The 16,854-nt window shown below is 48.7% G+C and overlaps 1 protein-coding gene across 1 annotated transcript in view; it reads left to right on the forward strand.

Moving 5' to 3' along the window:
* Window positions 1-13,171: 13,171 nt before the first annotated feature.
* LOC135548976 (mucin-5AC-like) overlaps window positions 13,172-16,854 on the forward strand; it is a gene marked incomplete at its 5' end in the record, with an annotated part of 45,342 nt that continues 41,659 nt past the window's right edge. The window contains 2 exons of the mRNA XM_064979048.1: window positions 13,172-13,349; window positions 13,818-14,000. Of these exons, the coding sequence (XP_064835120.1) occupies window positions 13,172-13,349; window positions 13,818-14,000 (361 nt within the window). The remainder of the gene's footprint in view (window positions 13,350-13,817; window positions 14,001-16,854) is intronic.

Genomic DNA, 16,854 nt, shown 5'->3' on the forward strand with positions numbered 1-16,854 from the left:
ACCTGCAGTTCCTACAACTGTAGCTCCCACGACCACTCCACCTGCTGTACTTACTACAACAATCACAACTACAGCTCCTGATACAACAACTGTAACTTCTTCGTCAACCACAGCAGCTGCATCTACGACAACCAAAGCAGCTCTAACTACAACAATTGCTGCTCCAACGACCACTACAACTCTAGAACCTATTACAGCAACCACTGCAGCTCCTGCTACAACAAATACAACTACAGCTCCTACGACAACCACAACAACAGCACCTCCAACAACTGTAGCTCCCACGACAACTGCAGCTCCTACAACAGCTTTAGCATCTACGACAACCACTGCTGCCCTAACAACAACAACTGCTGCTCCTACGACCACTACAGCTCCAGAACCTATTACGGCAACCACTGCAGCTCCTGCTACAACAACTACAACTTCAGCTCCGACAACAACCACAACAACAGCACCTCCAACAACTGCTGCTCCTACGACCACTGTAACTCCACAACCTACTACGACAACCAGTGCAAATCCTACTACAACAACTGCTGTTCTAACAACCACAGTGACTGCAGCACCTTCTACAATAACGACAACTTCAGCTCCTACGACAACCACAACAACAGCACCTACAACAACTGTAGCTGCCACGACAACTGCAGCTCCTACAACAGCTATAGCATCTACGACAACCAATGCAGCCCTAACAACAACAACTGCTGCTCCTACGACCACTACAGCTCCAGAACCTATTACGACAACCACTGCAGCTCCTGCTACAACAACTACAACTTCAGCTCATACGACAACCACAACAACAGCACCTCCAACAGCTGTAGCTCCCACAACAACTGCAGCTCTTACAACAGCTTTAGCATCTACGACAACCACTGCAGCCCTGACAACAACAACTGCTGTTCTTACGACCACTACAGCTCCAGAACCTATTACGACAACCACTGCAACTCCTACTACAACATCTGCTGTTCTAACGACCACAGTGACTGCAGCACCTTCTACAACAACGACAACTTCAGCTCCTACGACAACCACAACAATAGCAACTACTACAAAACCTGCAGTTCCTACAACTGTAGCTCCCACGACCACTCCACCTGCTGTACTTACTACAACAATCACAACTACAGCTCCTGATACAACAACTGTAACTTCTACGTCAACCACAGCAGCTGCATCTACGACAACCACAGCAGCTCTAACTACAACAATTGCTGCTCCAACGACCACTACAACTCTAGAACCTATTACAACAACCACTGCAGCTCCTGCTACAACAACTACAACTTCAGCTCCTACGACAACCACAACAACAGCACCTCCAACAACTGTAGCTCCCACGACAACTGCAGCTCCTACAACAGCTTTAGCATCTACGACAACCACTGCAGCCCTAACAACAACAACTGCTGCTCCTACGACCACTACAGCTCCAGAACCTATTACGGCAACCACTGCAGCTCCTGCTACAACAACTACAACTTCAGCTCCGACAACAACCACAACAACAGCACCTCCAACAACTGCTGCTCCTACGACCACTGTAACTCCACAACCTACTACGACAACCAGTGCAGCTCCTACTACAACAACTGCTGTTCTAACGACCACAGTGACTGCAGCACCTTCTACAATAACGACAACTTCAGCTCCTACGACAACCACAACAACAGCACCTACAACAACTGTAGCTGCCACGACAACTGCAGCTCCTACAACAGCTATAGCATCTACGGCAACCAATGCAGCCCTAACAACAACAACTGCTGCTCCTACGACCACTACAGCTCCAGAACCTATTACGACAACCACTGCAGCTCCTGCTACAACAACTACAACTTCAGCTCTACGACAACCACAACAACAGCACCTCCAACAGCTGTAGCTCCCACAACAACTGCAGCTCTTACAACAGCTTTAGCATCTACGACAACCACTGCAGCCCTGACAACAACAACTGCTGTTCTACGACCACTACAGCTCCAGAACCTATTACGACAACCACTGCAACTCCTACTACAACATCTGCTGTTCTAACGACCACAGTGACTGCAGCACCTTCTACAACAACGACAACTTCAGCTCCTACGACAACCACAACAATAGCACCTACTACAAAACCTGCAGTTCCTACAACTGTAGCTCCCACGACCACTCCACCTGCTGTACTTACTACAACAATCACAACTACAGCTCCTGATACAACAACTGTAACTTCTACGTCAACCACAGCAGCTGCATCTACGACAACCAAAGCAGCTCTAACTACAACAATTGCTGCTCCAACGACCACTACAACTCTAGAACCTATTACAACAACCACTGCAGCTCCTGCTACAACAAATACAACTACAGCTCCTACGACAACCACAACAACAGCACCTCCAACAACTGTAGCTCCCACGACAACTGCAGCTCCTACAACAGCTTTAGCATCTACGACAACCACTGCTGCCCTAACAACAACAACTGCTGCTCCTACGACCACTACAGCTCCAGAACCTATTACGGCAACCACCGCAGCTCCTGCTACAACAACTACAACTTCAGCTCCGACAACAACCACAACAACAGCACCTCCAACAACTGCTGCTCCTACGACCACTGTAACGCCACAACCTACTACGACAACCAATGCAGCTCCTACTACAACAACTGCTGCTCTAACGACCACAGTGACTGCAGCAGCTTCTACAATAACGACAACTTCAGCTCCTACGACAACCACAACAACAGCACCTACAACAACTGTAGCTGCCACGACAACTGCAGCTCCTACAACAGCTATAGCATCTACGGACAACCAATGCAGCCCTAACAACAACAACTGCTGCTCCTACGACCACTACAGCTCCAGAACCTATTACGACAACCACTGCAGCTCCTGCTACAACAACTACAACTTCAGCTCATACGACAACCACAACAACAGCACCTCCAACAGCTGTAGCTCCCACAACAACTGCAGCTCTTACAACAGCTTTAGCATCTACGACAACCACTGCAGCCCTGACAACAACAACTGCTGTTCTTACGACCACTACAGCTCCAGAACCTATTACGACAACCACTGCAACTCCTACTACAACATCTGCTGTTCTAACGACCACAGTGACTGCAGCACCTTCTACAACAACGACAACTTCAGCTCCTACGACAACCACAACAATAGCAACTACTACAAAACCTGCAGTTTCTACAACTGTAGCTCCCATGACCACTCCACCTGCTGTACTTACTACAACAATCACAACTACAGCTCCTGATACAACAACTGTAACTTCTACGTCAACCACAGCAGCTGCATCTACGACAACCACAGCAGCTCTAACTACAACAATTGCTGCTCCAACGACCACTACAACTCTAGAACCTATTACAACAACCACTGCAGCTCCTGCTACAACAACTACAACTTCAGCTCCTACGACAACCACAACAACAGCACCTCCAACAACTGTAGCTCCCACGACAACTGCAGCTCCTACAACAGCTTTAGCATCTACGACAACCACTGCAGCCCTAACAACAACAACTGCTGCTCCTACGACCACTACAGCTCCAGAACCTATTACGGCAACCACTGCAGCTCCTGCTACAACAACTACAACTTCAGCTCCGACAACAACCACAACAACAGCACCTCCAACAACTGCTGCTCCTACGACCACTGTAACTCCACAACCTACTACGACAACCAGTGCAGCTCCTACTACAACAACTGCTGTTCTAACGACCACAGTGACTGCAGCACCTTCTACAATAACGACAACTTCAGCTCCTACGACAACCACAACAACAGCACCTACAACAACTGTAGCTGCCACGACAACTGCAGCTCCTACAACAGCTATAGCATCTACGGCAACCAATGCAGCCCTAACAACAACAACTGCTGCTCCTACGACCACTACAGCTCCAGAACCTATTACGACAACCACTGCAGCTCCTGCTACAACAACTACAACTTCAGCTCATACGACAACCACAACAACAGCACCTCCAACAGCTGTAGCTCCCACAACAACTGCAGCTCTTACAACAGCTTTAGCATCTACGACAACCACTGCAGCCCTGACAACAACAACTGCTGTTCCTACGACCACTACAGCTCCAGAACCTATTACGACAACCACTGCAACTCCTACTACAACATCTGCTGTTCTAACGACCACAGTGACTGCAGCACCTTCTACAACAACGACAACTTCAGCTCCTACGACAACCACAACAATAGCACCTACTACAAAACCTGCAGTTCCTACAACTGTAGCTCCCACGACCACTCCACCTGCTGTACTTACTACAACAATCACAACTACAGCTCCTGATACAACAACTGTAACTTCTACGTCAACCACAGCAGCTGCATCTACGACAACCACAGCAGCTCTAACTACAACAATTGCTGCTCCAACGACCACTACAACTCTAGAACCTATTACAACAACCACTGCAGCTCCTGCTACAACAACTACAACTTCAGCTCCTACGACAACCACAACAACAGCACCTCCAACAACTGTAGCTCCCACGACAACTGCAGCTCCTACAACAGCTTTAGCATCTACGACAACCACTGCAGCCCTAACAACAACAACTGCTGCTCCTACGACCACTACAGCTCCAGAACCTATTACGGCAACCACTGCAGCTCCTGCTACAACAACTACAACTTCAGCTCCGACAACAACCACAACAACAGCACCTCCAACAACTGCTGCTCCTACAACCACTGTAACTCCACAACCTACTACAACAACCAGTGCAGCTCCTACTACAACAACTGCTGTTCTAACGACCACAGTGACTGCAGCACCTTCTACAACAACGACAACTTCAGCTCCTACGACAACCACAACAATAGCACCTACTACAAAACCTGCAGTTCCTACAACTGTAGCTCCCACGACCACTCCACCTGCTGTACTTACTACAACAATCACAACTACAGCTCCTGATACAACAACTGTTTCTTCTACGTCAACCACAGCAGCTGCATCTACGACAACCACAGCAGCTCTAACTACAACAATTGCTGCTCCAACGACCACTACAACTCTAGAACCTATTACAACAACCACTGCAGCTCCTGCTACAACAACTACAACTTCAGCTCCTACGACAACCACAACAACAGCACCTCCAACAACTGTAGCTCCCACGACAACTGCAGCTCCTACAACAGCTTTAGCATCTACGACAACCACTGCAGCCCTAACAACAACAACTGCTGCTCCTACGACCACTACAGCTCCAGAACCTATTACGGCAACCACTGCAGCTCCTGCTACAACAACTACAACTTCAGCTCCGACAACAACCACAACAACAGCACCTCCAACAACTGCTGCTCCTACGACCACTGTAACGCCACAACCTACTACGACAACCAATGCAGCTCCTACTACAACAACTGCTGCTCTAACGACCACAGTGACTGCAGCACCTTCTACAATAACGACAACTTCAGCTCCTACGACAACCACAACAACAGCACCTACAACAACTGTAGCTGCCACGACAACTGCAGCTCCTACAACAGCTATAGCATCTACTGCAACCAATGCAGCCCTAACAACAACAACTGCTGCTCCTACGACCACTACAGCTCCAGAACCTATTACGACAACCACTGCAGCTCCTGCTACAACAACTACAACTTCAGCTCATACGACAACCACAACAACAGCACCTCCAACAGCTGTAGCTCCCACAACAACTGCAGCTCTTACAACAGCTTTAGCATCTACGACAACCACTGCAGCCCTGACAACAACAACTGCTGTTCTTACGACCACTACAGCTCCAGAACCTATTACGACAACCACTGCAACTCCTACTACAACATCTGCTGTTCTAACGACCACAGTGACTGCAGCACCTTCTACAACAACGACAACTTCAGCTCCTACGACAACCACAACAATAGCACCTACTACAAAACCTGCAGTTCCTACAACTGTAGCTCCCACGACCACTCCACCTGCTGTACTTACTACAACAATCACAACTACAGCTCCTGATACAACAACTGTAACTTCTACGTCAACCACAGCAGCTGCATCTACGACAACCACAGCAGCTCTAACTACAACAATTGCTGCTCCAACGACCACTACAACTCTAGAACCTATTACAACAACCACTGCAGCTCCTGCTACAACAACTACAACTTCAGCTCCTACGACAACCACAACAACAGCACCTCCAACAACTGTAGCTCCCACGACAACTGCAGCTCCTACAACAGCTTTAGCATCTACGACAACCACTGCAGCCTAACAACAACAACTGCTGCTCCGACGACCACTACAGCTCCAGAACCTATTACGGCAACCACTGCAGCTCCTGCTACAACAACTACAACTTCAGCTCCGACGACAACCACAACAACAGCACCTCCAACAACTGCTGCTCCTACGACCACTGTAACTCCACAACCTACTACGACAACCAGTGCAGCTCCTACTACAACAACTGCTGTTCTAACAACCACAGTGACTGCAGCACCTTCTACAATAACGACAACTTCAGCTCCTACGACAACCACAACAACAGCACCTACAACAACTGTAGCTGCCACGACAACTGCAGCTCCTACAACAGCTATAGCATCTACGACAACCACTGCAGCCCTGACAACAACAACTGCTGATCCTACCACCACTACAGCTCCAGAACCTATTACGACAACCACTGCAGCTCCTGCTACAACAACTACAACTTCAGCTCATACGACAACCACAACAACAGCACCTCCAACAGCTGTAGCTCCCACAACAACTGCAGCTCTTACAACAGCTTTAGCATCTACGACAACCACTGCAGCCCTGAAAACAACAACTGCTGTTCCTACGACCACTACAGCTCCAGAACCTATTACGACAACCACAGCAACTCCTACTACAACATCTGCTGTTCTAACGACCACAGTGACTGCAGCACCTTCTACAACAACGACAACTTCAGCTCCTACGACAACCACAACAATAGCACCTACTACAAAACCTGCAGTTCCTACAACTGTAGCTCCCACGACCACTCCACCTGCTGTACTTACTACAACAATCACAACTACAGCTCCTGATACAACAACTGTAACTTCTACGTCAACCACAGCAGCTGCATCTACGACAACCACAGCAGCTCTAACTACAACAATTGCTGCTCCAACGACCACTACAACTCTAGAACCTATTACAACAACCACTGCAGCTCCTGCTACAACAACTACAACTTCAGCTCCTACGACAACCACAACAACAGCACCTCCAACAACTGTAGCTCCCACGACAACTGCAGCTCCTACAACAGCTTTAGCATCTACGACAACCACTGCAGCCCTAACAACAACAACTGCTGCTCCTACGACCACTACAGCTCCAGAACCTATTACGGCAACCACTGCAGCTCCTGCTACAACAACTACAACTTCAGCTCCGACAACAACCACAACAACAGCACCTCCAACAACTGCTGCTCCTACGACCACTGTAACTCCACAACCTACTACGACAACCAGTGCAGCTCCTACTACAACAACTGCTGTTCTAACGACCACAGTGACTGCAGCACCTTCTACAATAACGACAACTTCAGCTCCTACGACAACCACAACAACAGCACCTACAACAACTGTAGCTGCCACGACAACTGCAGCTCCTACAACAGCTATAGCATCTACGACAACCAATGCAGCCCTAACAACAACAACTGCTGCTCCTACGACCACTACAGCTCCAGAACCTATTACGACAACCACTGCAGCTCCTGCTACAACAACTACAACTTCAGCTCATACGACAACCACAACAACAGCACCTCCAACAGCTGTAGCTCCCACAACAACTGCAGCTCTTACAACAGCTTTAGCATCTACGACAACCACTGCAGCCCTGACAACAACAACTGCTGTTCTACGACCACTACAGCTCCAGAACCTATTACGACAACCACTGCAACTCCTACTACAACATCTGCTGTTCTAACGACCACAGTGACTGCAGCACCTTCTACAACAACGACAACTTCAGCTCCTACGACAACCACAACAATAGCAACTACTACAAAACCTGCAGTTTCTACAACTGTAGCTCCCATGACCACTCCACCTGCTGTACTTACTACAACAATCACAACTACAGCTCCTGATACAACAACTGTAACTTCTACGTCAACCACAGCAGCTGCATCTACGACAACCACAGCAGCTCTAACTACAACAATTGCTGCTCCAACGACCACTACAACTCTAGAACCTATTACAACAACCACTGCAGCTCCTGCTACAACAACTACAACTTCAGCTCCTACGACAACCACAACAACAGCACCTCCAACAACTGTAGCTCCCACGACAACTGCAGCTCCTACAACAGCTTTAGCATCTACGACAACCACTGCAGCCCTAACAACAACAACTGCTGCTCCTACGACCACTACAGCTCCAGAACCTATTACGGCAACCACTGCAGCTCCTGCTACAACAACTACAACTTCAGCTCCGACAACAACCACAACAACAGCACCTCCAACAACTGCTGCTCCTACGACCACTGTAACTCCACAACCTACTACGACAACCAGTGCAGCTCCTACTACAACAACTGCTGTTCTAACGACCACAGTGACTGCAGCACCTTCTACAATAACGACAACTTCAGCTCCTACGACAACCACAACAACAGCACCTACAACAACTGTAGCTAACGACAACTGCAGCTCCTACAACAGCTATAGCATCTACGACAACCAATGCAGCCCTAACAACAACAACTGCTGCTCCTACGACCACTACAGCTCCAGAACCTATTACGACAACCACTGCAGCTCCTGCTACAACAACTACAACTTCAGCTCCTACGACAACCACAACAACAGCACCTCCAACACTGTAGCTCCCACAACAACTGCAGCTCCTACAACAGCTTTAGCATCTACGACAACCACTGCAGCCCTAACAACAACAAATGCTGTTCCTACGACCACTACAGCTCCAGAACCTATTACGACAACCACTGCAGCTCCTGCTACAACAACTACAACTTCAGCTCCTACGACAACCACAACAACAGCACCTCCAACAGCTGTAGCTCCCACGACAACTGCAGCTCTTACAACAGCTTTAGCATCTACGACAACCACTGCAGCCCTAACAACAACAACTGCTGCTCCTACGACCACTACAGCTCCAGAACCTATTACGACAACCACTGCAACTCCTACTACAACATATGCTGTTCTAACGACCACAGTGACTGCAGCACCTTCTACAACAACGACAACTTCAGCTCCTACGACAACCACAACAATAGCACCTACTACAAAACCTGCAGTTCCTACAACTGTAGCTCCCACGACCATCCACCTGCTGTACTTACTACAACAATCACAACTACAGCTCCTGATACAACAACTGTAACTTCTACGTCAACCACAGCAGCTGCATCTACGACAACCACAGCAGCTCTAACTACAACAATTGCTGCTCCAACGACCACTACAACTCTAGAACCTATTACAACAACCACTGCAGCTCCTGCTACAACAACTACAACTTCAGCTCCTACGACAACCACAACAACAGCACCTCCAACAACTGTAGCTCCCACGACAACTGCAGCTCCTACAACAGCTTTAGCATCTACGACAACCACTGCAGCCCTAACAACAACAACTGCTGCTCCTACGACCACTACAGCTCCAGAACCTATTACGGCAACCACTGCAGCTCCTGCTACAACAACTACAACTTCAGCTCCAACTACAACTTCAGCTCCGACAACAACCACAACAACAGCACCTCCAACAACTGCTGCTCCTACGACCACTGTAACTCCACAACCTACTACGACAACCAGTGCAGCTCCTACTACAACAACTGCTGTTCTAACGACCACAGTGACTGCAGCACCTTCTACAATAACGACAACTTCAGCTCCTACGACAACCACAACAACAGCACCTACAACAACTGTAGCTGCCACGACAACTGCAGCTCCTACAACAGCTATAGCATCTACGACAACCACTGCAGCCCTGACAACAACAACTGCTGATCCTACCACCACTACAGCTCCAGAACCTATTACGACAACCACTGCAGCTCCTGCTACAACAACTACAACTTCAGCTCCTACGACAACCACAACAAGAGCACCTCCAACAGCTGTAGCTCCCACGACAACTGCAGCTCTTACAACAGCTTTAGCATCTACGACAACCACTGCAGCCCTGACAACAACAACTGCTGTTCCTCGACCACTACAGCTACGACAACCACTGCAGCTCCACAACCTACAACTTCACGACAACCACTGCAGCACCTACAACAACTCTGCTGTACGACAACCAGTGCAGCTCCTACTACAACAACTGCTGTTCTAACGACCACAGTGACTGCAGCACCTTCTACAACAACGACAACTTCAGCTCCTACGACAACCACAACAATAGCACCTACTACAAAACCTGCAGTTCCTACAACTGTAGCTCCCACGACCACTCCACCTGCTGTACTTACTACAACAATCACAACTACAGCTCCTGATACAACAACTGTAACTTCTACGTCAACCACAGCAGCTGCATCTACAACAACCACAGCAGCTCTAACTACAACAATTGCTGCTCCAACGACCACTACAACTCTAGAACCTATTACAACAACCACTGCAGCTCCTGCTACAACAACTACAACTTCAGCTCCTACGACAACCACAACAACAGCACCTCCAACAACTGTAGCTCCCACGACAACTGCAGCTCCTACAACAGCTTTAGCATCTACGACAACCACTGCAGCCCTAACAACAACAACTGCTGCTCCGACGACCACTACAGCTCCAGAACCTATTACGGCAACCACTGCAGCTCCTGCTACAACAACTACAACTTCAGCTCCGACGACAACCACAACAACAGCACAACAACAGCAACTGCAGCTCCTACAACAACTGCTGCTCCTACGACCACTGTAACTCCACAACCTACTACGACAACCAGTGCAGCTCCTACTACAACAACTGCTGTTCTAACGACCACAGTGACTGCAGCACCTTCTACAATAACGACAACTTCAGCTCCTACGACAACCACAACAACAGCACCTACAACAACTGTAGCTGCCACGACAACTGCAGCTCCTACAACAGCTATAGCATCTACGACAACCAATGCAGCCCTAACAACAACAACTGCTGCTCCTACGACCACTACAGCTCCAGAACCTATTACGACAACCACTGCAGCTCCTGCTACAACAACTACAACTTCAGCTCCTACGACAACCACAACAAGAGCACCTCCAACAGCTGTAGCTCCCACGACAACTGCAGCTCTTACAACAGCTTTAGCATCTACGACAACCACTGCAGCCTTGACAACAACAACTGCTGTTCCTACGACCACTACAGCTCCAGAACCTATTACGACAACCACTGCAACTCCTACTACAACATCTGCTGTTCTAACGACCACAGTGACTGCAGCACCTTCTACAACAACGACAACTTCAGCTCCTACGACAACCACAACAATAGCACCTACTACAAAACCTGCAGTTCCTACAACTGTGGCTCCCACGACCACTCCACCTGCTGTACTTACTACAACAATCACAACTACAGCTCCTGATACAACAACTGTAACTTCTACGTCAACCACAGCAGCTGCATCTACGACAACCACAGCAGCTCTAACTACAACAATTGCTGCTCCAACGACCACTACAACTCTAGAACCTATTACAACAACCACTGCAGCTCCTGCTACAACAACTACAACTTCAGCTCCTACGACAACCACAACAACAGCACCTCCAACAACTGTAGCTCCCACGACAACTGCAGCTCCTACAACAGCTTTAGCATCTACGACAACCACTGCAGCCCTAACAACAACAACTGCTGCTCCTACGACCACTACAGCTCCAGAACCTATTACGGCAACCACTGCAGCTCCTGCTACAACAACTACAACTTCAGCTCCGACAACAACCACAACAACAGCACCTCCAACAACTGCTGCTCCTACGACCACTGTAACTCCACAACCTACTACGACAACCAGTGCAGCTCCTACTACAACAACTGCTGTTCTAACGACCACAGTGACTGCAGCACCTTCTACAATAACGACAACTTCAGCTCCTACGACAACCACAACAACAGCACCTACAACAACTGTAGCTGCCACGACAACTGCAGCTCCTACAACAGCTATAGCATCTACGACAACCAATGCAGCCCTAACAACAACAACTGCTGCTCCTACGACCACTACAGCTCCAGAACCTACTACGACAACCACTGCAGCTCCTGCTACAACAACTACAACTTCAGCTCCTACGACAACCACAACAACAGCACCTCCAACAGCTGTAGCTCCACGACAACTGCAGCTCTTACAACAGCTTTAGCATCTACGACAACCACTGCAGCCCTGACAACAACAACTGCTGTTCCTACGACCACTACAGCTCCAGAACCTATTACGACAACCACTGCAGCTCCTGCTACAACAACTACAACTTCAGCTCCTACGACAACCACAACAACAGCACCTCCAACAGCTGTAGCTCCCACGACAACTGCAGCTCTTACAACAGCTTTAGCATCTACGACAACCACTGCAGCCTTGACAAAAACAACTGCTGTTCCTACGACCACTACAGCTCCAGAACCTATTACGACAACCACTGCAACTCCTACTACAACATCTGCTGTTCTAACGACCACAGTGACTGCAGCACCTTCTACAACAACGACAACTTCAGCTCCTACGACAACCACAACAATAGCACCTACTACAAAACCTGCAGTTCCTACAACTGTAGCAACCACGACCAACTCCACCTGCTGTACTTACTACAACAATCACAACTACAGCTCCTGATACAACAACTGTAACTTCTACGTCAACAACAGCAGCTGCATCTACGACAAGCACAGCAGCTCTAACTACAACAATTGCTGCTCCAACGACCACTACAACTCTAGAACCTATTACAACAACCACTGCAGCTCCTGCTACAACAACTACAACTTCAGCTCCTACGACAACCACAACAACAGCACCTCCAACAACTGTAGCTCCCACGACAACTGCAGCTCCTACAACAGCTTTAGCATCTACGACAACCACTGCAGCCCTAACAACAACAACTGCTGCTCCTACGACCACTACAGCTCCAGAACCTATTACGACAACCACTGCAGCTCCTGCTACAACAACTACAACAACTACAACTTCAGCTCCGACGACAACCACAACAACAGCACCTCCAACAACTGCTGCTCCTACGACCACTGTAACTCCACAACCTACTACGACAACCAGTGCAGCTCCTACTACAACAACTGCTGTTCTAACGACCACAGTGACTGCAGCACCTTCTACAATAACGACAACTTCAGCTCCTACGACAACCACAACAACAGCACCTACAACAACTGTAGCTGCCACGACAACTGCAGCTCCTACAACAGCTATAGCATCTACGACAACCACTGCAGCCCTGACAACAACAACTGCTGCTCCTACGACCACTACAGCTCCAGAACCTATTACGACAACCACTGCAGCTCCTGCTACAACAACTACAACTTCAGCTCCTACGACAACCACAACAACAGCACCTCCAACAGCTGTAGCTCCCACGACAACTGCAGCTCTTACAACAGCTTTAGCATCTACGACAACCACTGCAGCCCTAACAACAACAACTGCTGTTCCTACGACCACTACAGCTCCAGAACCTATTACGGCAACCACTGCAGCTCCTGCTACAACAACTACAACTTCAGCTCCGACAACAACCACAACAACAGCACCTACAACAACTGCTGCTCCTACGACCACTACAGCTCCAGAACCTATTACGACAACCACTGCAACTCCTACTACAACATCTGCTGTTCTAACGACCACAGTGACTGCAGCACCTTCTACAACAACGACAACTTCAGCTCCTACGACAACCACAACAATAGCACCTACTACAAAACCTGCAGTTCCTACAACTGTAGCTCCCACGACCACTCCACCTGCTGTACTTACTACAACAATCACAACTACAGCTCCTGATACAACAACTGTAACTTCTACAACAGCAGCTGCATCTACGACAACCACAGCAGCTCTAACTACAACAATTGCTGCTCCAACGACCACTACAACTCTAGAACCTATTACAACAACCACTGCAGCTCCTGCTACAACAACTACAACTTCAGCTCCTACGACAACCACAACAACAGCACCTCCAACAACTGTAGCTCCCACGACAACTGCAGCTCCTACAACAGCTTTAGCATCTACGACAACCACTGCAGCCCTAACAACAACAACTGCTGCTCCTACGACCACTACAGCTCCAGAACCTATTACGGCAACCACTGCAGCTCCTGCTACAACAACTACAACTTCAGCTCCGACAACAACCACAACAACAGCACCTCCAACAACTGCTGCTCCTACGACCACTGTAACTCCACAACCTACTACGACAACCAGTGCAGCTCCTACTACAACAACTGCTGTTCTAACGACCACAGTGACTGCAGCACCTTCTACAATAACGACAACTTCAGCTCCTACGACAACCACAACAACAGCACCTACAACAACTGTAGCTGCCAGACAACTGCAGCTCCTACAACAATAATCTACGACAACCAATGCAGCCCTACAACAACAACAACTGCTGCTCCTACGACCACTACAGCTCCAGAACCAACAACCACTGCAGCTCCTGCTACAACAACTACAACTTCAGCTCCTACGACAACCACAACAACAGCACCTCCAACAGCTGTAGCTCCCACGACAACTGCAGCTCTTACAACAGCTTTAGCATCTACGACAACCACTGCAGCCCTGACAACAACAACTGCTGTTCCTACGACCACTACAGCTCCAGAACCTATTACGACAACCACTGCAACTCCTACTACAACATCTGCTGTTCTAACGACCACAGTGACTGCAGCACCTTCTACAACAACGACAACTTCAGCTCCTACGACAACCACAACAATAGCACCTACTACAAAACCTGCAGTTCCTACAACTGTAGCTCCCACGACCACTCCACCTGCTGTACTTACTACAACAATCACAACTACAGCTCCTGATACAACAACTGTAACTTCTACGTCAACCACAGCAGCTGCATCTACGACAACCACAGCAGCTCTAACTACAACAATTGCTGCTCCAACGACCACTACAACTCTAGAACCTATTACAACAACCACTGCAGCTCCTGCTACAACAACTACAACTTCAGCTCCTACGACAACCACAACAACAGCACCTCCAACAACTGTAGCTCCCACGACAACTGCAGCTCCTACAACAGCTTTAGCATCTACGACAACCACTGCAGCCCTAACAACAACAACTGCTGCTCCTACGACCACTACAGCTCCAGAACCTATTACGGCAACCACTGCAGCTCCTGCTACAACAACTACAACTTCAGCTCCGACAACAACCACAACAACAGCACCTCCAACAACTGCTGCTCCTACGACCACTGTAACTCCACAACCTACTACGACAACCAGTGCAGCTCCTACTACAACAACTGCTGTTCTAACGACCACAGTGACTGCAGCACCTTCTACAATAACGACAACTTCAGCTCCTACGACAACCACAACAACAGCACCTACAACAACTGTAGCTGCCACGACAACTGCAGCTCCTACAACAGCTATAGCATCTACGACAACCAATGCAGCCCTAACAACAACAACTGCTGCTCCTACGACCAATACAGCTCCAGAACCTACTACGACAACCACTGCAGCTCCTGCTACAACAACTACAACTTCAGCTCCTACGACAACCACAACAACAGCACCTCCAACAGCTGTAGCTCCCACGACAACTGCAGCGCTTACAACAGCTTTAGCATCTACGACAACCACTGCAGCCCTAACAACAACAAATGCTGTTCCTACGACCACTACAGCTCCAGAACCTATTACGACAACCAGTGCAGCTCCTGCTACAACAACTACAACTTCAGCTCCTACGACAACCACAACAACAGCACCTCCAACAACTGCTGCTCCTACGACAACTACAACTCCAGCAACCTACGACAACCACTGCAGCTCCTACTACAACAACTGTTCTTAACAACACTGCAGCACCTACTACAACAACAACTCAGCTCCTACGACAACCACAACAACAGCACCTACAACAACTGTAGCTGCCACGACAACTGCAGCTCCTACAACAGCATAGCATCTACGACAACCACTGCAGCCCAACAACTAACAACGACACTACAGCTCCAGAACTACTACGACAACCACTGCAGCTCCTGCTACAACAACTACAACAGCTCAGCTCCTACGACAACCACAACAACACACTACAACTCCAACACCTGTAGCACCCACGACAACTGTAGCTCTTACAACAGCTTTAGCATCTACGACACCACTGCAGCCCTAACAACAACTGCTGTTCCTACGACCACTACAGCTCCAGAACCTATTACGACAACCACTGCAGCTCCTGCTACAACAACTACAACTTCAGCTCCTACGACAACCACAACAACAGCACCTCCAACAACTGTAGCTCCCACGACAACTGCAGCTCTACAACAGCTTTAGCATCTACGACAACCACTGCAGCCTTGACAACAACAACTGCTGTTCCTACGACCACTACAGCTCCAGAACCCAGACAACCACTGCAACTCCTACTACAACATCTGCTGTTCTAAACCACAGTGACTGCAGCACCTTCTACAACAACGACAACTTCAGCTCCTACGACAACCACAACAATAGCACCTACTACAAAACCTGCAGTTCC

The sequence above is a fragment of the Oncorhynchus masou genome, chromosome 12 (genome assembly GCF_036934945.1).
Source record: "Oncorhynchus masou masou isolate Uvic2021 chromosome 12, UVic_Omas_1.1, whole genome shotgun sequence".
Lineage (NCBI taxonomy): Eukaryota > Metazoa > Chordata > Actinopteri > Salmoniformes > Salmonidae > Oncorhynchus > Oncorhynchus masou.